At 37.6% G+C, this 24,388-nt stretch overlaps 1 protein-coding gene across 2 annotated transcripts in view; it reads left to right on the forward strand.

The window, feature by feature from the left end:
* RAD23B (RAD23 homolog B, nucleotide excision repair protein) overlaps positions 1 to 24,388 on the forward strand; it is a 36,895-nt gene that overhangs the window by 7,443 nt on the left and 5,064 nt on the right. Inside the window, exons 1-7 of one of the 2 annotated variants that reach the window (XM_062599170.1) lie at positions 4,840 to 4,971; positions 6,875 to 6,956; positions 9,758 to 9,837; positions 12,088 to 12,353; positions 15,120 to 15,175; positions 18,945 to 19,072; positions 23,696 to 23,813. In XM_062599170.1, coding sequence (XP_062455154.1) covers positions 4,855 to 4,971; positions 6,875 to 6,956; positions 9,758 to 9,837; positions 12,088 to 12,353; positions 15,120 to 15,175; positions 18,945 to 19,072; positions 23,696 to 23,813 — 847 coding nt within the window. In that variant the 5' untranslated portion in view covers positions 4,840 to 4,854. Of the gene's footprint in view, positions 1 to 4,839; positions 4,972 to 6,874; positions 6,957 to 9,757; positions 9,838 to 12,087; positions 12,354 to 15,119; positions 15,176 to 18,944; positions 19,073 to 23,695; positions 23,814 to 24,388 lie in introns of those variants that run through there. The other variant, XM_062599171.1, reaches the window with a different exon arrangement.

The following is a 24,388-nucleotide window of genomic DNA, read 5'->3' on the forward strand; positions in this document are numbered from 1 at the left end:
TTTTGTATGAACGTTACCTCTTTTCTTTTTCTTTCTTTCTTTCTTTTTCTTTCCTGTTTTAGCATATTTTATAAGTGGAAATTAATGCATGAGAGGGAAGGGAGGGAGTTTGCTTAATATACTTAACTGTGAGGAAGTGCATGTTTAGTTACCAATCAGGTCAGATATGCCTAGATGTATTGCACACCATATTGCATGGCATCTTTTTCGTGAGCAGATTGTACTTAGTGTATTCTCTGAATAGCAGGGAGAGTTGTGGGTCTTATTTTATAGAGGGTGCAAGATTATCTACGAGCTTGTTTTGTAAATTGGCTGTTGTAATGTGTGTTCTCTTTCTGAGTCTTTAGAGTTTACAGGTGAGTTGATGCTCATTCTTAAAGGTGTTGTCCTATAATACATGTTCTCTTTATTCTGCTCTGTATTTATTAGAATGAAAGAAAAATGTGACTCTTAGGACTCAAATGTATTTTAAACTCAGGTTAGGTGGAGTTAAGCTTGGTAGCCTGAAGGTTTGGTTTATGCATTTTTATTTAATTTTTTATTAGGAAAAGTATTTTATAATATTATAGATGCAGAGGGTGATAGTGTGTAGGTAAACTGCTTTCCAAAATCTTCAGATCAGCTGGTTGGACTTGCTTCTCTCTTAATAAACCTGAACTGATGGTTTTACCAATGTCCAAAAGATCTTGTAGATACTTGGGAGATCTAATTTGGTAGAGGCAAATTTTAAGATACTGCTGTATCCAGCAGCTCGTCATGCTGCTAGCTGGAAGGTGTTGCTGTTCCAAAGAGCAGTGAGGGTTCTTCTCTTTCCTTGAAAAATGGAGCTTTTGCAGTTTAAATCTAAAAGTGCTTTGAACCAGTGTCTGCCTTGTCAGGCACGTGAATTAAGTATTTTTAAGTATTGGTATTTTTTTTTTTTTTGCTGGTTAAGTTAAGGACGTGGTTGTATTCTCATTAGTGGATATTAAGTCTTCAGGCACTCCAGCTAGAACTGCCAAAAGAAATTTATCTACCACTAACGGATTATTGGTAAATTTGGTGTATCATGTTACCAAATACTTTTTTATTCTAAAATTTAGAACATCCTCTGCAGGTGAAATGTGTGTGGTCTCGGGTTAGGCAGTGTGAAAGCTGAAAGAACAAAAGCTGATTTTAGCCTGCATTTTTTGAACTTCTGCCTGTAGTAGCAGAATGTATACATCTGTAGCAGAGTTAGCTCTTTTGTAGATTCAAGCTATAGGAATTAAGCCATTAAAGCTTAAACTTATTTTTTATTTGCTGCTGTGAATGGGCAGGATTGTTTAGAACCCATTTGAGATAGGTTGGAAATTCCCTTATATAAATTGCTTTTCTATATAAAACAGTTAAATATGTTAGGAATGTATCTTATGGAAGTTACTTGAATATTTTATATACTTCCAGTTTTATTGGAACAAATTGAGCTACGTTACAGAATTGCTTAATTTATAATTTGGAACTCATGATGTATGAAATTACTGTCAGTCAGAAGAACACATTAAATGTCTTCAAATGGCATCAGTTTGGCTTTAGACCATCATGAAAGTGTTTAAAAGAGAGGGTAAAGTTAATCATCTTTGCTTTTGCAAATAACAATATGTGTTTATGTAGTTAGTTAGCAAGCTATTGTAGATGATTTGAACTATTTTAAATTTAAGTTTTATTTAGATATGTGTAAACCATTTGTAAGCTGGAGAAGTGTGTCTGAGAATGGAAATAGTTTATCTGAAGTTATCATCTATTCTTAAATTCACTGCTGTATATGGCAAGTTCTGATAATGTAGGCGACCAGTCTTGAAAACTGTGATCTTGTTTCTTTAGCATTTCCATGTTTTTTAAAAAATTCTTAAAAGAAGCCAGTTGTGATTGGCTGCATTGGTTTGTTCTAGATGAAGATTATATCAATTCTTTGGTGGACAGTATGTAGTTTGGTGCTGTATTCAGTGCTCTGTTAGCTTATATGATTTTGTAGAATTCTTTAGGATTTTAACTTTATTACTGCCCTGCATGTTCTTTGCCATTCAAGTCAAAGAGTTTGTTTAGCATCCTGGCCTACCAAAGCTGACACTACTCAAGTAGTTAGAGTCCCACAGATTCACCTTCAGTGTGTTGCTGTGTAGTTGTTAGGGATGTAATTTCTGTTAAATAAATCACAGGCAGATGTGATGAAAAGCACACAATTGGTAGAATCAGCAGAACTAAAGTTACAGTTGCTCAGTGACTCACTACACTGATCAGTGAGCAACAGCTTGGAGCAGTCTGCCAGCTGGTAAAGATCAAATGGTCTGCAAGATGCTCTCACTGTAATAAACCTCACCCAACCCCAACCTACCTGATGCAGGGGACAACACGACTCTGCCCTTGGCACCTGGCTGTGGAGGATTTTTAGGGATGTCTGGGACCAAGGTTGTGAGGCCAAAAACATTGCGCTCAGCACCCTGCTGGCACTGCTGTTCTTGTCAGCAAGGAGAAGGGGAAGTAGCGATAGCTGCTTTTCCATGACTTTGTAGTGTTCTTTGCATCATTAATCACCCTTTCAGAGAGATGATAAACATCCAGACTCCTCTGCATGGATCTAATTATAATGTAGTAATTAATGTTTGTGTCTGTCCTGGCTTAAATCACAATGTTAGTAAAAATGGTGTTAGCAGTGGGATCCAAAGGAGGTTTTTGGACTGTGAAAATAGAATTGTACAGCTTTAGCACTTTCTGATGAATATCTGTGAGGCCAAGACAGCCTACAGTACCTAGTTAAATTGCTTGTATATTGTGTTGTGGAACCTGAAGGTGGGTGTTAAGGGGTAGAGGTCTAGTGGGAAGTACATGTAGTACTCAGGCAGTGTGTTAATAGCTTATGTAGGAGAGCACTAGCTCCTTGATATGAGCCAGCAGAAGCGGTGTGTAGTAAAAGCTAGTCTTGCTCTTACTAAAGGAAACTGGAAATCCCTGAAGTTGTAACAGGCCCTGGTGCCCCTTGCATCTTGGGTGTTGACTTGTTAAGGAAAACTGTTAGGACCTGCAGGGACACTAGTGAGTATTTGGCATTACTGCTGTAAAAACGTAAAGGCATTCCTTTAGTATTTCAGCTGCCTGACCTTTCAGAAGAACAGAAAATAATAAACTGCTACAGATGTCACCTCAGTTGGTGCTGGTTGCAGCTTTTGCAGTGTACTGACAATAGCAAACCAATAGGTATTTGCTTGGTCTCGTACCTGGTCCTGTTAAAGAACTGGAAAATCAAGTGGATGACTGCTTCAGCTCCATTCATCCTTCAGTCTCCCCATCTGGACAGTGTGAAAATGCCACGGTGTTTGCAGACTTAGACAGAGACTCCTGAAGTTTGAGCTGATGCCACCTTTCAGTGCAGCGGTACCAAATATGCTAGAACTGCAGTATGAGCTCCAATAAGGCATATCAGAATGCTGCCTGATACTCAACTATCCTCATAGCTATTGTGTTTTTCTTAGTTCTTCTGGTCTCTGAGTATAAACTGTGGTTTGTCTTTACCTGGAGAGAACTACAGTAGAATCATTGTAGAATCATAGAATGAGTAAGGTTGGAAGGGACCTCTGGAGACCATCTAGTCCAACCTCCCTGCTCAGCGGGGTCACCTAGAGCATGTTAGACAGGGTTGTGTGCAGGCGGGCCTTGAAGATCTCCACAGAAGGAGACTCCACAACCTCTCTGGGCAACCTGTGCCAGTGCTCCGTCACTCCCACAGTGAAGAAATTCCCCCTCATGGTCAGGCGGAACTTCCTGTGCTTCAATTTCTGCCCGTTACCTCTTGTCCTGTCACATGGGACCACTGAAAAGAGTTTGTCCCCATCCCCTTGACACCCTCCCTTCAGGTACTTGTACACATTGATCAGATCCCCCCTCAGGCTTCTCTTCCCCAGGCTGAAGAGGCCCAGCTCTCACAGCCGTTCCTCATAGGGCAGATGCTCCAGCCCTCTGATCATCTTCGTAGCCCTACGCTGGACTCTCTGCAGTAGCTCCATGTCTCTTGTCCTGGGGAGCCCAGAACTGGACACAGGACTTGAGATGAGGCCTCCCCAGGGCTGCGTGGAGGGGCAGGATCACCTCCCTCGACCTGCTGGCAACACTCTTTGTAATGCACCCCAGGAGACCACTGGCCTTCCTGGCCACAAGGGCACATTGCTGGCTCATAGTCCACCAGCACTCCCAGGTCCTTCTCTGCAGAGCTGCTCTCCAGCAGGTCAGCCCCCAGCTTGTCCTGGAGCCTAGGGTTATTTCTCCCTAGGTGCAGGACTCTGCCCTTGCCCTTGTTGAACCTCAGGATGTTCCTCTCTGCCCAGCTCTCCAGCCTGTCCAGGTCTCTCTGTATGACAGCACAGCCCTAAGGTGTGTCAGCCACTCCTCCCAGCTTGGGATCATCAGCAAACTTGCTGAGGAGGCGCTCTGTCCCCTCATCCAGGTCATTGATGAAGAAGTTGAACAGGATGGGACCCAGTACAGAGCCCTGGGGGACACTACTAGCCACAGGCCTCCAACTAGACTCCACACCACTGATGACAACCCTCTGAGCTCTGCCTTTCAGCCAGTTCTCAATCCACCTCCCTGTCCACTCATCTAACCCACACTTCCTGAGCTTGTGTAGGAGGATGTTATGGGAGACAGTGTCAAAAGCCTTGCTGAAGTCAAGGGAGAGCCTTGCTCTCCCCTCATCTCCCCAGCCAGTCATTCCATCATAGAAGGCTATCAGATTGGTTAAGCAGGATTTCCCCTTGGTGAATCCATGCTGGCTACTCCTGATCACCTTCTTTTCCTCCATATGTCTGGAGATGACATCCAGAATGACTGCCTACAGTAAGGATGGAAGAGTGTCTCCACTGTCTGTCATGGACTAATACAAAATATTTTGGAGAAAGGCTGTGCAAGATCACTTGCAGTGCTTCAGTGACAACATGGTATGAGGAAACACTACTCGAGGTAGATAACAAAGGCTAAAAATTGGAATTTTATTACCAATATTTTACTACAATAGATACCTGAAATTCTTGACAAAAACTGAATTATTGCATAGTAGTTAATGCTTATGTTTAGTCTGTCTTAACAGCTAAATATTGTAGTTTAAGTTAGAACTTTTTTATTTGTCAGAGCTAGTTTTGTTTTATGTTCCTTGTAGGAAAAAGTGTAGCCTAGAATAAAACTCAGACACTAAAACATGAAAAAAAACAAAGGCCAATAGACATCTGAACAGAATAGCTTGACTGAGTGCAGTGAACTTGAAACAAGTCTTAGTTCTTTCCTTTCCATCAAAACAGATTATATGTACTGATTGCATTGCAGCACTTGTTACATATCTGTAGCAGATGTTAGGGACGGTGTGAATAGAAGGAGAAGCTTTGAAACATCAGCATTGAGTGATCAGTACAAGCGTGTATGTGCGCGAATAGGCTGTGTGTTAAATACAGGATAGGGATTTGAAAACATGACAGATTTTAACCGTGACCGATTCTGAGGTTAATTTACCTGGGTGGGCACAGGCTATTTCCTGTAGGTGCTTGGTGTATCCAGTTCTTTAAAATTCACAAAAATTGCTTGATCATATATTAGTGGTCTAAGCAGACTTTGCAATGATGTGAATGACAGTTTTAAATACTGATTGGGGAGGAACTACAATTTAGATTTCCAGTTTTTAAAGAAAGGATTCTTCTGGAGCTTTTAAACAAGTGTATATCAAGAGATAGAGCTGCTTGTTTTAAAGTAAGTGCATGAGAGTGGTGATGCTATTGACATGCTGTTAGTATTAAGTTAAAACTTTGCTGCTACTGAAGACTGTAGGAGCGTTGTGAACTACTGTTAGTTTCGCTGCAGAATTGCAACTGGTCAGCTGCAGGCTGGTACTTGGGCTTTAGGCATGTTATCCCAGAGATATTCCCAATAAGAATAAGAATATCAACAGCTTTCTTTCTCCAGCTATTAGGGAAAGAAAGGAAAAAGAAAGATTGGTTTCTTATTTCAGTCTTGTCCCATAGACAATGTATCTTGTATTCTGAATCATTTCAGTGGTTAAATCACCTGTAGTCCTGCTAGGTCCTGGTTAGTTGTCTAATCACCTAAGTCAGGTGTAAGCCTAGAGAAGGGGTTTGCTTCTGCAGGCCTCCTTTGACAAGTAATGAAGTCTGGCAGAATGATTCTCTTTCATGTTACTGCTGAAAAGATAAAACTGCTTCATGAATGTGACAGTTTGGCCCATCAGTTTTCAAAGTTCCAGACTTTGAAAAGGTGAGTGTTAAAGAAACTGATAAACCAGGAAATTAAAATCTGAAAGGAACAGGGAGAGGAAGAAGGAAACGACAAAGAAAAAGAGCAAAGGTACTCAACAGAAAGGTTTTAGCATCAGTTAGAGAGAAATAAAGTGAAGACAGGAAAAATACTGGGATATGGCAAGTGGATGACAGATTTTACTCAGGCTGAAATGTTAACTTTTTTGATACATAGTAAATACTTACCATTTAACACTGGAAAGTATTATTTCAGATAATCCAAAGGAGGAGTGGTAGGGAAATGGGTTGACAGACCTATTCTGCTCAAATTTCTCTACTATTCACTGTCTTGTAAACTTGTATTTAACAATTATCGTGAAGAAATTAGTAATCTAATTAGATAAAGCAGAAGAGAGATTATTTGCGGAGAGAAAAAATTGCTGTAGGAAGTTGCTAGAATGACATCTTTGGCAAGCTGATGTTCCCTGCATAACCAGGATGTGAATGAAATGTGCTAAAAAAAAAAAAAAAAAAAAAAAAAAAGAACAAAGTCTACTTAATTAGATTTGTATTATGAAAATGCTTTTTCTTTTTAAATTAACAAGAGCATTTCTGTGCTTTAGGTGAGGGCACTGAAGGAGAAGATTGAATCTGAAAGGGGGAAAGATGCCTTTCCAGTAGCTGGCCAAAAACTAATCTATGCAGGTAATGATGTTTTCAAGATACTGTGTCTGAATCTACAATATTTTTCCCGTTTTTCTGTGACATTGATTTAAATGTTAAGCCTTCTCTAAAATGCAAACAAATGAAAAATCTTACTGACAAGAAGGGCTCTTATTTCTGAATCAGTTTTTCCAGTTTTAATAAATATCATATTTCTCTTTCTTCTGATAACGTGATCTGCCTCTAGATGTATTTGTGGGTGGTGTATAGAAGGTGAAATAGGAGTAGCCATTGTTACAAGAAATTAAGATTTGAAAAGATCACATTTCATGTTTTTGGTCAATTCTTATCTTTTGTTTTTGTCTTGTGTTTATCCAGAGCATTCATCTATATGCCTCAGAATTAAAATCAGTTTCATTTGGATTTGCTCTGCTAGTCTTTATCTACTGACCAAAAATAAACCCTTCCGTCCAAACTCTTGCTAGACAAAACTACTTGTCATACTTCTAAGGTCTGAGATTAGAAAAATGTACTATGTACAGGTGTAAAACAAGCTGTATCAGATGAATTATAAAGATACAAAATTATTTCATTTGATCTTCGACCTGACTGGTCCATTCTGGCATGAATACACACATCCTGCTTTGTTTCTGGGTTTAAAAGACTCTGTCCTAAGACTGGGATGGAATCTACTACTTTATTTATTTATTTATTTATTTAAACCCTAATGCTTTTTCCTCTCAAGCCACACTTGAAAGCAGTTTTGATCTTTACTTTTTTAGTATGCCACTTTGTAAACAGTATTATTTTTCCACTTCTAATGAGCTAATCATGACACCGGAGGTCAGAAATCTCTCCTTGTTTGTAGGAACTCCTCAGAATTATGCTTCTTTACAAATTTTATATCTCCAGCAAATGTTTTGCCCCTTACACTTGAGTGAAGGCAGTGAATATCAAGACCATGAGGGTAAAAGTCTGTTGTATAAAGAAGAATTATATGCAAGCCAAAGGTTTTGTGATGTGTATTGCATGACACTTTTAATCTTAATGTTTTTGTGACTAAAAAAATTAAGAATTGGAGGGGATTATATAGTGTGACTGAAGTTTACTTTCTGTATTTTCAAAAGCCAGAATTTGTTTAGCATTGTATAACCCATACAAGCACATAAAAAATGTAGAAAATAAGATTTAGTATAAAAGTTTAGTCTTAGTAATGGTTCTCTTATGTTTCCGTAACACTGTCATGCTCAAGGTGCTCCTCAAAGGTGTATTTTATTTATTTATTTGTTTATTTGGAGAAGAGATATAGCAAGAACATATTGATGACATTTTTACTTTAATTAGAAAAAGGTTGAGAATTTTAGTATTTTAGTGGCACTGAGTGTGATATCCCAAGTCAGACTGATTATAAGTATACAATTTGTTACTAAAAAAGTTTATTAAGCAAAAAAAGTTACACTGACCAGCAGTGATGAGGATCAGTTGTATTGTCATTAGTATTAATGTAGTACCTAGGAAGCCTGAGAGTGGTGTGTCCCAAGGAAATAGGATGTCAGTGTATGTGCATTGTACAAGCTCCTTCCTTAAAGTGTTTATAAAACAGATTGGTATGTGTAAGTCTACGTAGATTCTGAATTGGATGCTGTACCATACACTACAATTAGGTATTACTGCTGCTGCAGTACACGTAATACATTTTTGGGTACTTGACCTGCAAGGACACAGTAGAACTGATGAGGAGTCAGTGCCATCTCATTTTGTTCTGCATGCCATGGTGTGTACATAGCTTTATTTCCTTGCAGTCAGGATGGATGAAGATCTGTCGTTCTTATTGCATTTAAATAGTGTATTTCACTACTGCTGAGAATGATTATGAGAATGTGTATTTTAATCTTGAAATGGGGAAGTGATCCTGGGTACACCTTCAGAAAATGCTGTTAAAATTATAAACTATTTTCTGAAAATTCTTTAGTAGTAGATAGGTGTTGTAAAACTACCTGAAAAACAGACTTAACTCTCAGATTTTTGGTAATGCCTGTAAGCCAGCTCATTGTGTGTGTGTGTATGTTTATAAAGCCAATGTTTAGTATCTTTTTAAATTCTTGTATAAATTAGGCAAATATACTTTGTTACAATACTATACCTGCTTAATGAGAATTACAGGTGGTAATAAAGCAAACAAAGGTTTCTGGTTCTGTCTAATCATTCTCTTTCATCCTTCTGCCAAGATAGCTGTGCATGAAACAGTTCTGGCTTTTCCTAATGCTTTAGCCATTAGTTAAATTTAAATTACTAAAACTGCAAAGTCATAAGTTGGTCTCCTGCAGGTATATTTATGCTGTTGCAGGGAACTCCAGATCATTTACTAAATTTGAAGGGCTAACAGAAGAGAACAAAGAAATATGAAGCAGGCAAGAATTTCCTTATGTCTGGAGCATATAAGCAGGCATAAATTATTTAGTTTAGCCTACTGTGTCCTAAAACTTTTCCTCTACATCTTGAATCTGTTTTAAAGGTCCAGCAAGTCTTTCCCTAGATTTGATACTTTTGTTTTAAATGATCTGAAACGCATTCAACACTTATGGAAAGGTATCAAGTATTCTAGTGGGTATAAGAAATTGCCTTCAAGCATTTAGTACTAGGGATGTCATAGAAAGACAGTCACTTGGAACTCTACTGTCAATGTTTAATGACAAAAATACATTTCCTAGGATTATTACTATTCGTATGCATGCATAAAACTTGTTTTTATGTATTTTGGAACTTTACATGAATGAATCCCAGGATCGTCTTATGATCTAGTAAATGACCTTTTATTAATTTGCATCTGTTTAATTTGCTAGGTAAAATCCTTAATGATGATACAGCTCTTAAAGAATACAAAATAGATGAGAAGAACTTCGTGGTGGTTATGGTGACAAAAGTGAGTGGTACTTATTTTTGAAAAGAAATTTGCATTTTGCTTTTTTTTCTCATTGTGATGAGTTATTGTATATGCATATACTTTAAACCAGTTGAAACTGGTTATCTGAACGTTTTGGTCAGCAGGAAAATACTGATGGGAATAGAGCTGAAATTCCAGTTTCCCTGAGTTCAATATTTTTTCGGGTCTATGCTGAGTGTTAGTACTGGAGAAAATGATTGACAGTGGCTGACCTTGATTTTACTGTTTCTTCTGTTTTTGACTTAGAGTCCTCTGTGATATATTCTTCCAGGGAATTTTTGAAAGAAACAAGAGAACTTAGATAGTTTGTTATTAAATCTTACTGTTTCTTCTGTTTTTGACTTAGAGTCCTCTGTGATATATTCTTCCAGGGAATTTTTGAAAGAAACAAGAGAACTTAGATAGTTTGTTATTAAATCTTCTGTAAGGATCTTTCTCCGGTCTTGCCCTGTTGCTTTTCAAAACTAGTGCCCCAGTTGCTTGTGTCAAATTCAGTGACTTAAACCAGTAGAGGAAGACGAATGTGCAAATCAGAAAACCTGTGAGTTTTTAATAACTGTGGCTTATTAAAGAGAATGACTGTGATACTTGTTCGCCTCTCCTCTTCTCCTGTTGCCAGATTGCTTCCAGGGTCTCAAGCCATTCACCTTGTAGGCATCGCAGGTCCTTCAGATACGAGTAGCCTCTAGAAGTCTGACTTTGTCTCCGTCTGGAGATGCAAGGTTAACTTTGGAATTATGGGTCACCTTCCTGACAAAGGGAACCTGTAGTTCAGTTGCCCTTCGCTTTTGTCTGGTGTTGGCTCATTACATTCTGTGTTTGAATGTAACTGCTAACGAAATCCTCCAGGCAAACCAGAGCTCAGAACTCAGCAGAACTGGCATTTATCGGTAGAAGCACACAGGTACAGATGGGACTTCAGAGCGTGATTTGAGCATAAAAAAATGCAGATCACTTGAAAACTTGCTAACTGCAGTACCTGGCCTGTGTATAGGAGTTAGTTAGTTCTTCAGTGTTATGGACCTGTGCGTGAAATGAAGAAACTGGGGCGTTGCTTGAGTTGAAGTCAGGCTTCTGCGATGCATTTATTCCTGTGCATACTAAGTCCTTAAGCTAACTTTTCCTTTTCTTGACTCTTTTTCTGTATAAGACATGCCCCTGTCAAAGAAGCAAATCCACTAACCTTTCCTGATATTCAAATCAATATACATGTTTGAGTCTTTCTGTATATGCTTCTTAATCTTCTGTTGTGACTGTCGTGCTAGAAACTGCTCATTCTCCATTCTCAACCTCTTTCCTTTCAGACAAAGGAAGGAAGTATATTTTTCTAATTTGAGCAAACTATTATCTGAAAGTGATTCACCTTGAATAATTAGTTATATTTTGCGAAAGTAGCTATTTTTGTTGCTCAGGCCGAGAAGGGACTCAGCTGTAAGGATATGTGTAGACAGGGGACCACACTGATAGAGTTTTCAAATACCTAATTACATACCTTAAGCAGTTGTTATACACATTCTGAAGAGCACAATTTCTGTATAATGGCTTTATTACTATAGCCAGGCAGAATTCTTGTTTCATGAAGATAAAATTACATGCTTATATTAGCAAACCTAATTTTTTTTACTGTTGATTCGATAGTCCTTGATTCTCCTTGAAATTTGGTTTTCTATACAAAACTTAAGTATGTCTAATGCTAGTTACATAGTGCTTTATGTGTAAAGACTGCATAAGTAAAACTTGTTGAAGGTTAAGTTTCAGATTTTTAGACTTAATTTTAGTATTTCATTTTCCAGAAAATCACATTCATAACAAAATACGATTTCTTCCTTTATCTTTTTTTGAATTTGAATAGTGTGAAAACTTTATGCTTGTTACACTTGTCAGATATCTTTTGATGATTATTTCAATTTCATCTGAAAGAAGGTGCTTTTATAAAACACAAGGTTATTCTCTAAATTTAATGTGTTTCATTCTATAAATGTTTAGATTTTCTTTCCAGATTGCACTTTAATCAGATAGTGTGAATGCTTAGGTGTCTAAATTAGTACTTGAAACTTTAAACATAATAGGCATTACAGATTTAGATTATATTTTGAATATTTTTGTTGTGCTTGATATTGAGGCCACAGCGTCAAACATAAATGTTCTTAACATATGCAATGTATTGACTATAGAAAGTGTTGCTATAGAAGCTTTGTGCATTATCTGAATTCTTCTGTCCTCTTATAGCCCAAAGCAGCAGCTGTACCAACACAGGCAACAGCAGCAACGCAGCAATCAAATGCTGCAACCACTACTGGCTCTACAACTGCTGTTCCCTCGCCAGTCCCAGCACCAGCACCTGCTGCTGCCCCTGTGCCAGCTGTTGTCCCTACCACTCCAGTACCACCTGCAGCTGCTTGTGATCCTGCATCTGTAAGTACTCCTAAGGAAGAGAAGCCAGCAGAAAAAACATCTGAAGCACCAGCTGCTGTCAGCCCATCATCAACTGACAGGTATGAGTGAGCTACCTAAAGTGGATTCTCTGTCACTTTGTGTTGTTTCTAGTTTTGGTTTTAATTTGACTTTAGCATTACAGTGTGAGTCCAGTCGTTTTTTCTATTTTACATAGCTTTTCTTCTGACTTATGTAATATCAGTCTCTGGCTCAAGTATAATATTACTGAAGATAGTTTGCTCACATCTCACCCTGCACCTCTTCCTCTGGGAAGAGTGGTTTTAGAACTAAATCTATGGAGTGAAGTGTTAAGTGATACAAGACTTGTTATATTCTCTTCAGGTATTTCAGAGTTACTGTGATCCGCATTTTCTTTTAAACTGAGGGCATTCACCTGCATGGTGAATCATGTTTGTGAAGCCTTCCCAGGCTTCAAATGAGTGTGTCCTGCCCCCTTTATAGACCTCTGATTGTGTTTTGAATTATAATAGTTAGATGTGAATCATACTAAGAAGTTCTTTACTGCAGTAAAAATCTCTCAGTAGAAAGAAATTAATTTCAAAAAAAATATTTTTATAAAATGAAAAAAACGTATAATGTGCATGCTGTTGGTGAGTTTTTACGGAATCATTTTTTTTAACCAAAATGTAAGATAAGGTATTGCTTTTAATCATCTAATGATTTAAAGCTATGAGTTTATTCATTATGAACATTCCTTTGGCTCATCTGTAAGTATCTGTGAGAGTTGGGGTAGCTTTTAACCTCAGTTCTCAATCAAGAAAATCAAGTGCAAATTTGAAGTTGCATCACTGATTGTATTTTGCTTTTTGTTGCTCACTTAAAGTTGCTTAAATATGGCATGGGATAAAATTTTTTTTGGCTGTAATTAAATGGCCTGCAATGTGCTACATAGCATCAGATCTTCTTTTGTTTTTAAACATCAGTTTGTAATTATTTGTGTTATTTATGTGAATACTGTTGCATACGACATTAATTTTTGAGTGGTTGTATTTAAATACCATGAAATGTTGATTTGATGTGTATATAAGGAAACAAAGGTTGTAATTTAAAGTGCAGAGCCTGCACTTCAGTGCAAACTTTAATGAGTACTGCTTATTTTTGATTTGCCTGAGAAATTAAGCGATAACTGCTTCAGAGGCGAGTAAGGATTTATCTGGCCTTGTACAGGGAAGCTGATGTCCTGTTTCATTTTTGCTCTTTTTCAGCTGTGGTAAATCTTACCAGTAATAAGTACTAGCAAAATATTCTTGCTAGAACAGATCTTTTTTCTCACATGAAGAGTGCATCTCTACACACACCTGGTCAAGGTGGTTTATAACAGCCTCTTCCACAAGTTGATTCTGATTAATCTGTTTTTTCATTTGCCATTGTTAGGAGTTGGCAGCTCTGGTAACCCAGTAAATGCGAGGCTGCTGCAGCTCCATGAACCCAGATCCTTGTGGTGTTGAGGCTGAGCATGTGTAGAGGCACACATGGACACACAAGCGCTCTGAGTACATACACATGTACGTGGCTAGCCCCACACAGAGAGAAGATGCAACACTCACGGAAATACAAACAACACCAGCAGTCCTGTCTACTTCCTCTCTTTGTCTGATGAGGGTGAAAGTCTGCTAGTGGAAGATATGTATACACATGGAATATGGGCCCCACAAGTATGTGACCCAGGGCCCCTTCTCCAGTTGTTGGCACTTAGACCTCCACACAGTCCAGTCTATGTAGTTGCTGGCTGCTATGACTCCTGGTCCATTCTGTAGGTGCTGGCACTTAGACCTCCATACACACAGATGAGAGAACCCTGTCACCCAGGAATGTATTTAGAAATGTGTGGTTAACAAGAAGGCAGGACTGACTGTGGTGAAGAGGCACATGGCATGGCTGGACAAATGTATGGAGCAGCCACCAGTTTACACATGACTGACCCCTTCCGTCCTGTTTACACTTCTGTTTTCCTTGCTTTCCATCCCTAGTTCCTATTGATCCCTCCCCCAACCCCACCGCCCACCTTTTACCTGCCTTTGGTCCTTCTCCTAGACATCCCATAATGAATCTTTCACAATTCCCAAAGGCTTTTCCTGGTATCTGGTGATGAATCCCATAGCCTTGAAGGCAGTAACTCTCAAGTGTGTAGGGCAACCAGGGAGGCTTTCCCATTGACCTGTCAGGGTGGGGAGGGAAATATCATCCCTGGCCCATGGACATCCTCTGACAGGCTCAGGAGGAGCTTGGGCAGGGACTCTGCTTGCTCTGGTTAGGTTATTGGGGTTCTTCTGCCTGCTGTTGTGCCTCTGTGCTACTGTGTTTATAGAGGTGGGTCTTTAATCTCATAACCTAACAGCTATGATAATTTGAAAGGGAATATTTGCATACTTTAGTAGTTTACCTTACTGGGACGGTACAACGCTGAGGTTTTAAAGTGCTTGACCATGATCATCTTAGATCCTTACTGACATTAGTCTGAGTTGCATCATAGAGTTTGGGGAAGCAGTTTGTGTGCTTTTCAAAATCCAGCTTGTTCTCCCACTATTTAAAGCATTCAAGCAAGCAGATGGCAATCTCTGAACAGATGGGCAGTGGCCAAAATATGGGATGGGGCCTTTGACCTTTGAGTCCTAAAAAAGATAGCATTGTACATTTATAAAATCTAGTCTCATTTTAAGTCCAAGAGAAAGAGGTCTTTGGAAGGGTTTATTCTTCAAAAACAAAAAGGTGCCACTTAGAGTTACAGCTGCTGCTTCTGTTTTGAAAAACAGGAAGTTTTCCAAAGTTTTGTGATTACCATTGCACTTGTCTTCATCTTACAGTGCAACAGGTGATACATCTCGATCAAATCTTTTTGAGGATGCTATAAGTGCACTTGGTAAGTGGATTTTTGATTTTTTTTTAATGTAGACATTATTTTGGTGCAGCAGGAACAAATGAGGGGGTCATTGATGTTGACATTCTCTCCAGTGTCTGTAATTTTTGAAGTTGCAATCAAAGTACTCTTCTCTGAGAGCAGAAGTCAATATTGTAGAACCAGTATCAGGAACTTCTCTACTGAAGAATATTAAATTTCATGTATTTTTATTGTAGAAGAAGAAATTTTTTATCCTTCCTGTTTGTTTTTTTTCCCCGTATTTGCCTTGATATCTCTTCTAATTATTCAGCTTAAAGGGACTTGGATAGAAGACTGGCTGTAAGTAAGTTTTTCTTTTACGTTTGCTTCCCAATGAGCAGGTTTGATAAAATGGCTGGCTTTATTACTCACTTGTTTCAGCTTTGACTGTACTGTCAGAGTGTATCTCAATTACTTTTAGATTGCATCTAGATGAATTCACCATGTCTGCTGCTATCTGGGCTGAGGAGTGAGTGTCTCCAAACACTACAGTCAACTTACTTTTATTCTGACAGTTTAAATGTCTTTACTTCTCAATGGAACGAATAGGGTAAAAACAACAGAAATTTCTCCTCTTCAGTTACACTGATGCAGGAACTTACAGAACCACTAGACAAACTCACAAACTCCTGTCACTAGAATTGTCCACTTAAAGCTTTTTGGAGGGGATTTTTCAAAGTGTAGCAAAATAAGTCACAGAAGTTAGGAAAGAAAGATTTTTTTTTTTTTTGGCCCTTCTCATATCTGTAAACATTAAGCTGCATCTCAGTTTAAATAGTTAAGCCAAATAAAGAGTAACTTCTTACATTTTTGTATAATGGTACGTGCATATGGTAGAAGTTCGTATTGTGATTAAGCAGCTCATTGTCACTTGGGAGCAATACTGCTTGACTTGCATTAGCAGTATCCGCCAGATTTGGTTCATCTAATTGCAGTTTAAGGACTTATGTTATGACATACTGTTAAAGATTGAAGAATTGTTTGAGCTGAGGTGGCTGATAAGTAGTCTAGGAGATCATCAGTCAAGTATTCTATTAAGTTTCATGAGTGATTACTGGTGCCAAAGGTGGTACAGGCTTCATTAATAACTTAGTAACTGAGATGTGCTCATCACAAATGCTCACTTTAAAAATAATAACCAACAAGTTTAAATGCACAGGTGGTCTTAGTTTAATAATTACCTTCAGAGTTGAATATATATAATATTTTTAATGTAGCAGAAGAGAATCAGCTTATTTATCTATTTGATGTGAAAGTTCTTTAATTGGTTTCTATTACAGTAAACCTAAATGTGTGTTTAACAGTTCAGAAGCTGCAGTGTCCAGTATTAATTTTTTGGATAAATGTTTTGCAAGGGTTATAAGCCAAAGTTTTTTGGGGTTTTTTTAGGCAGTAGATGTGAGCTCTGTGATCCTTCTCCTTTAGGGAGAAGGATCTTTACTCACACAAGTTCATGTAATTTATTTTTTGCACTGTAAGTAGAATCCTGGGTATGTTCTTACTCTGGTCTCTGAGTTACATTATCTGAAGAGACTTTACTTTGAAAACAAGGATTGATTTCTAATGAACTGCTTCTATTTTTGGTCAGTTAAGATGGCTGAAAATCAGCCTTGAGTGTGTGTTACATAAAGATACACGTTTTACAATTTCTGTGTAGCCATCTCTTACTCTGGAACAGCCTAGATTTTTGTTAGGGCATGGGACAGAAGTTACTGTGGGGAGTGTGAGGAATTGGATTTGAAAATTAATAAAGTTTTAAAATTTTGTTTGAAAGACAAAAAGAACAGGATCAGTTCAGTAGTGATCTCGCAAACTTTCTTAGTGGCACTACACAGGGATGGGCTTGAGTGTAACACAAGATAACTGCAAATTACTTGAACTTGCTCTAGCATTACTTGTGTAAATAGGTTGTGTACAGACTACATATGCCTACATTTACAATATTCATTTCCTTCTTTACATTAAGCATAAGTAAAAGCAAGAGTAGGGTGTAAGTTGGCCTTCCTTGCTTTCAAATTTTCTTTTTCTGTAGTTTATCTCATAATATCCTGGTTTCTGCATAGACCATATTGGTAGACTACTGCTGAATTGTTTAACAAATAACTAGTCAAATCAGAAGGCTGTTTAGCTCAATTAATTCACAGAATCGGAGAATGGTTGAGGTTGGAAGGGACCTCTGGAGATCATCTAGTCCAACCTCCCTGCTCAAGCAGGGTCACCTAGAGCATGGTAGACAGGATTGAATCCAAATGGGTTTTGAAGATCTCCAGAGAAGGAGACTCCACAACCTTTCTGGGCAACCTGCTCCACTGCTCTGTTGAGTTGTTAATTGTTAGCAAGGATAGTCTAGGGGTGAGAGAGAAAGACCATAAGCAGTAAGTTTGTCAAAATCACTCTGCTGGAACAATTGTGTTTAGACATTTTTGCTTCTCTAGAAAGATATGCAGAAATATGTATCTTTAAAGCGCAAGTTTGTGGGATATTTTTTCTTTGGAAGAACGAAGGTTGATGTGAAGTAGCTTTCCATTTTTGTGTATACAGACTTGTACATACCATTCCTTAAACTCAGGTCAGAGCTATTGTTTTGTAGTCTAAGCAATAAATACTCTGATTGGTAACATGATGTCGGTTCATTTCTTATTAGTGGAAAAAGCATGTATATCTTTGGCTTAGGGCTATTTTGCTGTGCTTGAGTATATTTCCCCCAGTTATACAGCCACTGATGAATTGGAAACAGTCTTAAACTAAGAAATTAACTTCAAGCAATGTGGCTGTATTGATATTGACTTGAGTTAAATTCCTTATCCTTAAGTGTATAAAACGTTTTTAACATTAAACATTAAAACAGATACACTTCGGTTCTTTTAATTGTGATGTATTTGTCTTAAAAGGAAAGATCTATTTTTATTTCCTCTTGTTTTTCTGTAATCTGTTATTTTTAATGATAACTTTAAATTATTTAACTTTCCTGCCGATCACTTGCTAGTATTAAGATGTCAGCAGTACATTCCCACTGAGATGTGACAGCAGGTATGGGCCAATTTTAGGCTATTTGTGCTATAAGGTGATGAGGGACTCAGTGTGAAGGTTATGTAGTCAAAATACATAAGATAGTCTGTTCTCCCTGATCCTCACTGAAATCTTAAATGACTTTCTAGATGTAATTTCAGGTCTTCAACCTGACTTAAGTTGATCCATAGGAAGTTGATTAAATGACTTAATTTTTATCACCAGTATGTAGCAGTACACAATTATAACTTGACCTTCTCTATTTGTCATCTTTATAGCTGTGTTAGGATTTTATTTCGCAAACCATAATGGTTAACAGCAGTTTAACAAGTAGATTTCTGCCTAAAGAGCCTACAGCCTTTTACTGCAGGAGACCTTTTAATTAGGTAAGGAATTGAATATTAGCTATGAGGATGTGCTTGATCTTAGAAGAAAGCATTTGGAGGGAGAATTACTTCAATTATGAATACACAGGTGTCATAAATACTGATTTTGTTTTTTCAATAGAAGGCTGCATTGTATTCTGTCCCCTGGACCTTACCACTCCAACTGACTGCACAATGAATCCCCCTGAATGCATTTTAAGTTAATGAAACAGAACCATGGCAAGTTTACTATGAGCTGCTCTTCCTTACTCTCCAATGGGATTCAAATTTAGGGTAGAAATGATATTTTTCCTTTGAAAGATTTTTGTGCTCTTTTTTGCCTTACTCTCTGAAAATGATGGTTGTGTTCCTTCTAGTGACAGGTCAATCCTATGAGAATATGGTGACTGAGATCATGTCAATGGGATATGAACGAGAGCAAGTAATTGCAGCACTGAGAGCCAGTTTCAACAATCCTGACAGAGCGGTGGAATACCTTCTAATGGTGAGCAGATAATTTCATTTACACTCTTCCCTTTCACTTTTGTTTTGCCTGCATTAAAGAGAAATTTTGACTTGGATTTACTGACTTTGATTATTATCCAATCAGCAAGAGTAATGTATGTTCACAAGGGAATAGCAGCTTTAAACAGAGCATCTGGAAGGCTGAGATACAGAATTTTGAGGATCATGTCTTGCAGGAAATACAGAAGTCATCCTTAACTATATCTGTAATTTCTTTGCTTTTATTTTATATTGATTTATGTGGTTATATGTAAGTATAACCTTGCTTGTAAAGTATGCCTTGCTTTGGTGATAAACTGGAACTGCTAGAGTGTAGCTCAAGAAGTGATTTTGTTTGTGGTGATGTCTTAGTGACAACAGTAGTTGCATTTTTATATTAGTGTCTAACTTCACAAGGGAAGTTCTAGAGTTCTCCTTCATACAGTGTCCTTATTAATGCATTTTGAAAACAGGAAGATTTTAGGTTTTAATACTGTATGTAGTTTAGCTAGTATTTTAAATAATCTTCTGGGCATGAAGCAAGTTTTTGTTTCTTACTACAAGTAATTCTAGTTTTAAAGCTGAAATAAGTTTCATTGACTTGAAAGGAAATGAAGAATAGTTACAGTTTAGTGGGAATCTTGTGAGTTGTTTTTGTTGTTGAATTACATCTTATTGCATGCCGTAGTCTGGTAGGTGAATTGTAATCATAGGAGAATGGATCTGGGAGCTCATATGCACAGAATTTGTTGTTTAATCATTATTTCCAGTATGTTTGCATTTGACTATGCTCAAGTTCACTCTAGCATACCATTTTTTCCCTGATGTATTTTTTTTTCTTTTTTCCATATCTGAACTTGATTAAAATCTTGAGGCTAGTTACCTTGATCTAGTCCTTGCAGAATGTATGCAGGTTGAATTTCTGATAAATTGATAGGGAGACTATGACCTTGGTCTCCAGTTATAAAACTTCCTTTCTGTTAATGAAGGTTCACTTCAGTAATTACAACAAGTCACTTTTGTATTTGTTACTTACATTGATGGTCTTAAGACTTTCTAACTTACAGATTTTGAGAGATAACAAATGTCTGTAATTTGGATATCAAAAGTTCAGTTCTCGTCTATTTTAAGCAGACCAAAGGTGGTAAATATTTATTGCCCAAAAGAAAGGCAGTAGCTACAGTCTGGCTGCCAGTGGTCTGGAAATCTCTAACATTTCAATATGTTTCATGCCACAGAAGTGTCAGATTTACTGTGTGCTTATTGCATGTGTCATAAATTGGGTGCCTTCTGGAAGTGCTGGGTTGGTTATGTGTATGCCATTTTTTTCTACAGTGCTTGTACAGCCGGTCTGCTATTTCCCTGTCCTCACTTACTTTTATTTAGGAAATCCCAAATAGCAGTAGAGCAACCGTACAATGGAGTCCAACACATGCCATGTCTGCCAAACTGTTAAGTCTACCTGTTCTGAGCAAACCCTTTTTCCTTCTTCAGTAGGTCTTTCTGTTACATAAGCTTGTTCTTTACTCTGATTTGTGTCATCTTTTACCGAGTGATTTTTCTTCTTTCTACTTGTCTCCTGTTAGAAAAAAGGGTGGTAAGAAGGTCTCTTTGAGACCCTATTAGCCAGCACAGTCTTATTTTCTGACTAGGAAAATCCTGCTATTAAAAGTGACCTATTAACTTTTCTTGATCTTGTGGAATCTAAGCATGCTCTTTAATATCCTGCTACATCAGAAAGCTTTTAGTAGGCAGTACTGGCCAATTGATGACAAAATTCTTAGTCCTCTTGCTCTGTCAACCACCAGATCACCTAAGTCCAGCTAAGTGTTGTTGTTGGTGGTTTTTTTGTTGTTGTTATTTGTTTTTGATAATCTACAGAGTATTACTAGGATGTTGAGCACTGTAGGTGTATTTTTAAGAATCACTACTCAAAAAGTGCCTGTAAACTGCTAAACAGACATGGAAAAGAGGAAATGTATGTGTAAATCATGGTAGTTCTTTAGATTAGCTCTGGACAACACTTGTTACCCAGCATTCAGATGGCAAGTGCTTTGATCTTCTCAGCTCCTTGGCTGAGGATCTGAAAATATATAATCCTATACTCTTGAGCTGTGTTTGTGGAATGTCTGGATTTCAAAAAATGCTGTTTCTTTCTGTGCCTCAGACTCATCTTTGGGAGGCATTTAGCTTCAAATCTGTTTTTGATCCAGGGATTTGCTAATCCTTAATTAAGAAGGAGCTTTGGCTTTCTTCCAGCCACTGGACCATTGGTTGCAGCTTCTTAGTTTGGAAACCTTTACCTTCTGACGATAGAGCCTGTTGTGATTATTGCTTCTCCCCATAGTGAACAATGTTAGTTTAAACTGTAAACAAATTGTTTAACTCGCTCCAGGGCAGAAATGCTCTTCCCACTGCCCAGGCAATATTTACATCCAAAATTAGTTATTCTGTGTTAAGAACCCTATATTCCATATAAGCATTTAATTGACATTATACTTTATTCAGTTGTATACCTGTATGAACTAAGCATGTAGAGATCAATAGTCTCATCTGATTACTATAATATATAGCCTTGGTTACTTAGAGATTGATACTTCAAGCTTAGCTTTAAGAATTAATTTGACAAATCATCCCTAAATCAATTTGGTTAGATTACTTTCCCTAGTGCTTCTATTCAAGAAGAAACTTAAGGTTTTAACAAACATTTACTGTCTGATCTGGACATAGATCATGATGACAACATATGCCCCTATAAATAGGTGAAGTCAACCAGTAATTTTGTAATATTAACCAGAGTTCATACATTGTACTTAGATACTACCAGATAGCTGATTTGGTGGAAAAATATTTTTAAGCAGTTTTCTGTAAGGCAGTAGTAAAAGAGTTACCACAAGTTTGCATCATTAATGGAATTTTTTTCCCTTTGTGAAAGGAAGAAAGCACAGCAAGCTAATCAAGCCAGATAATAATGGTAATAAAAGAAGAGACAAGGGAAAATTTGCATGAGTGGCTTAAATATGGACATGTGCTTCTGAACTTTCAAATAAGGTCAAGTCATGCCCAGAGCATTATGCAGTTCTCCCTTTTTAGATGTAGCCTTTTATCAGCTGAGTATTTGTCCTTTTTTATATTTGTCCTCATCAGTTACAGTGATGAATGTGTCATGTGAAGAACATGTTGTAGCAGAACTTTTAATCTACATTATCTGCCAGTATATTCTGTGCAAAAGAGATTTACCATACTGCTTGACTGTCTGGTTACACTGAAGTTCTCTTACTAATGCTAACCACCCTGTTTGTTACACTTGGTATTACTGAGCTGTAGAGTGTCTTTTCCCTTGGAGACAGGTAAAATGTATTTTGTTGTACCAGTGCTGTAGCCTTCCCAGGATGATCTAGATAGAATATTCTGGAAGGTGTAGAAAAACTGGATTTTCTGTGTACCTTGGAAGCAAAGTATTGGGGAGTAGAGAATCTCATATAGACTTGCTGCTTTAGGTCTGGATTTAACACTGTTTAACATCCCCCAGTTATTGCTGTGTATGTGTCAGGAGGTTTACTGCTTTGTGGAACCTGCCTATTTTAGGTTCTTTTCCAGCAATTTGTCTCACTTCTTGTTCCACCAGCTTCTAGTCATTTAGGAATCTCTTTGTGAGAGATCCTCCTGTGAAAAGCTGAAAAACGTTGCTCTCGAAGTATGCAGAAAGGTAGTTTCCAGGCTTCAGGGAGGATGATGGAATAGGCAAATTTGGCATATTCAGTCACAGTTCAGTCACCGTGGTGAAAGTATCATTAGGATAGAAAGCTCAAAGGGTTTTCCATGTAAGAGGAAGGCGATACGTTATGATCTATCTGGACTATAAAAATCACATTCTAATTTAGTTATTCTTTTCTTTCTTTCTTTCTTTTTTTTTTTTTTTTTTTTTTGAATTTCTTAGATTCACCCCTCTGAACAGTTAGTTACTCTTCAAGGTTCGCATACAGAAAATGAAACAAAATGCAAGTTAGCTATTTTTTTAATTTTTAGGAATTTGACTATATACAGGCCTTTTCACACTCAAAATACAGTGAATGAGAATCATACAACCATTAGCTGGAGAAAGGAGATCCAAGCAGCTGTGCTCTTATCTCTTTTAATTTTTTGCTAGCTAAATTACATGTTCCTTAACCAACTGTACGGCATCTATAACCTCACTGTAAGCATTGTATGCTGCAATTCTGGGCTATAACGTAACTTTATTTGCATAATACCATAACATAGAGTTGCAACTTTATAGTTTGTTAAACTTTTTCACAACATCATGTATATTAGTACAGGATTCAAAGCAAGTTTTTATTTATGGAGTAAAATGCATTTTAATCTGAACAAACTGATGCATCACAAGGTTTATTTCCATATTACATGGCTATGCAAACCATATATTTTTAATGCCAAAAAATAAACTCTCCCCCCTGTATTCTTCTTAAGCAATAAATGATTTTCTGTCACTAATAGTGCACTGACTATATATTTGCAGTAAAAGCATTGATGTTGTTTTTTCATTCTGGGAACTAAATACGATATGCAATAAAACAAATACCTTTTAGCATTTTGTAGGTAATAATGTCATCTATGGCTTTAGGGTATTCCAGGAGATAATCAGGCTATGGCTGAACCTCCTCAAATACCAAGCACAGGTGCCTCTCAGTCTTCAGCAGCAGCAGCAGCAACTGTACCTACAACTACGAGTTCTTCAGGAGGTAAGAAAGATTGTGTTTGAGAGGATCTGATAAACATGTGCACCTAAGCATTCTGTGTTGCAGTGAGTTTAAGTGAACTAGTAAAAGTGAATTGGGTAAGAGCCGTAACATGGAAGTTAGTGTGGTCCTACTTGGAAGAAAAGACTTCTTGTGTATGAATAGATCTGTAATAAGGCATCAGATTTTTAATACTGCTGTGATCTCGGGCCATTCCTTTGGTTCAGTGTTTTGTTTTTAAATGCAAGACCACGAATGTGGACAGGGTTGTGTTTTCTCTCATTTAAATCTTCCTACTGCTGTGGCTAACTGTGCTCTGCTGACTGTGGGTATACTAATGCATTTACTGTTGGAAGTTGGAATGTCGAGAGGGAAACATGCAATAGGCAATCAGGCATAGTCCCTCTGAGACCCATCCATCAGCTTGCACCCTTCATTCATCAGTATGCCACATGAAGGGAGTGGTTCGTTGCTACTTAAGAGAATACTGTCTAAGAAGAAGTAAATACATGAAAGGAGCATGATCTTACCTAATTTGTCTTATCTAATTTGTGGTAGAGGGAATTTCCAAGATTTAA

This window comes from Rhea pennata, chromosome Z, assembly GCF_028389875.1.
Source record: "Rhea pennata isolate bPtePen1 chromosome Z, bPtePen1.pri, whole genome shotgun sequence".
Classification (NCBI taxonomy): domain Eukaryota; kingdom Metazoa; phylum Chordata; class Aves; order Rheiformes; family Rheidae; genus Rhea; species Rhea pennata.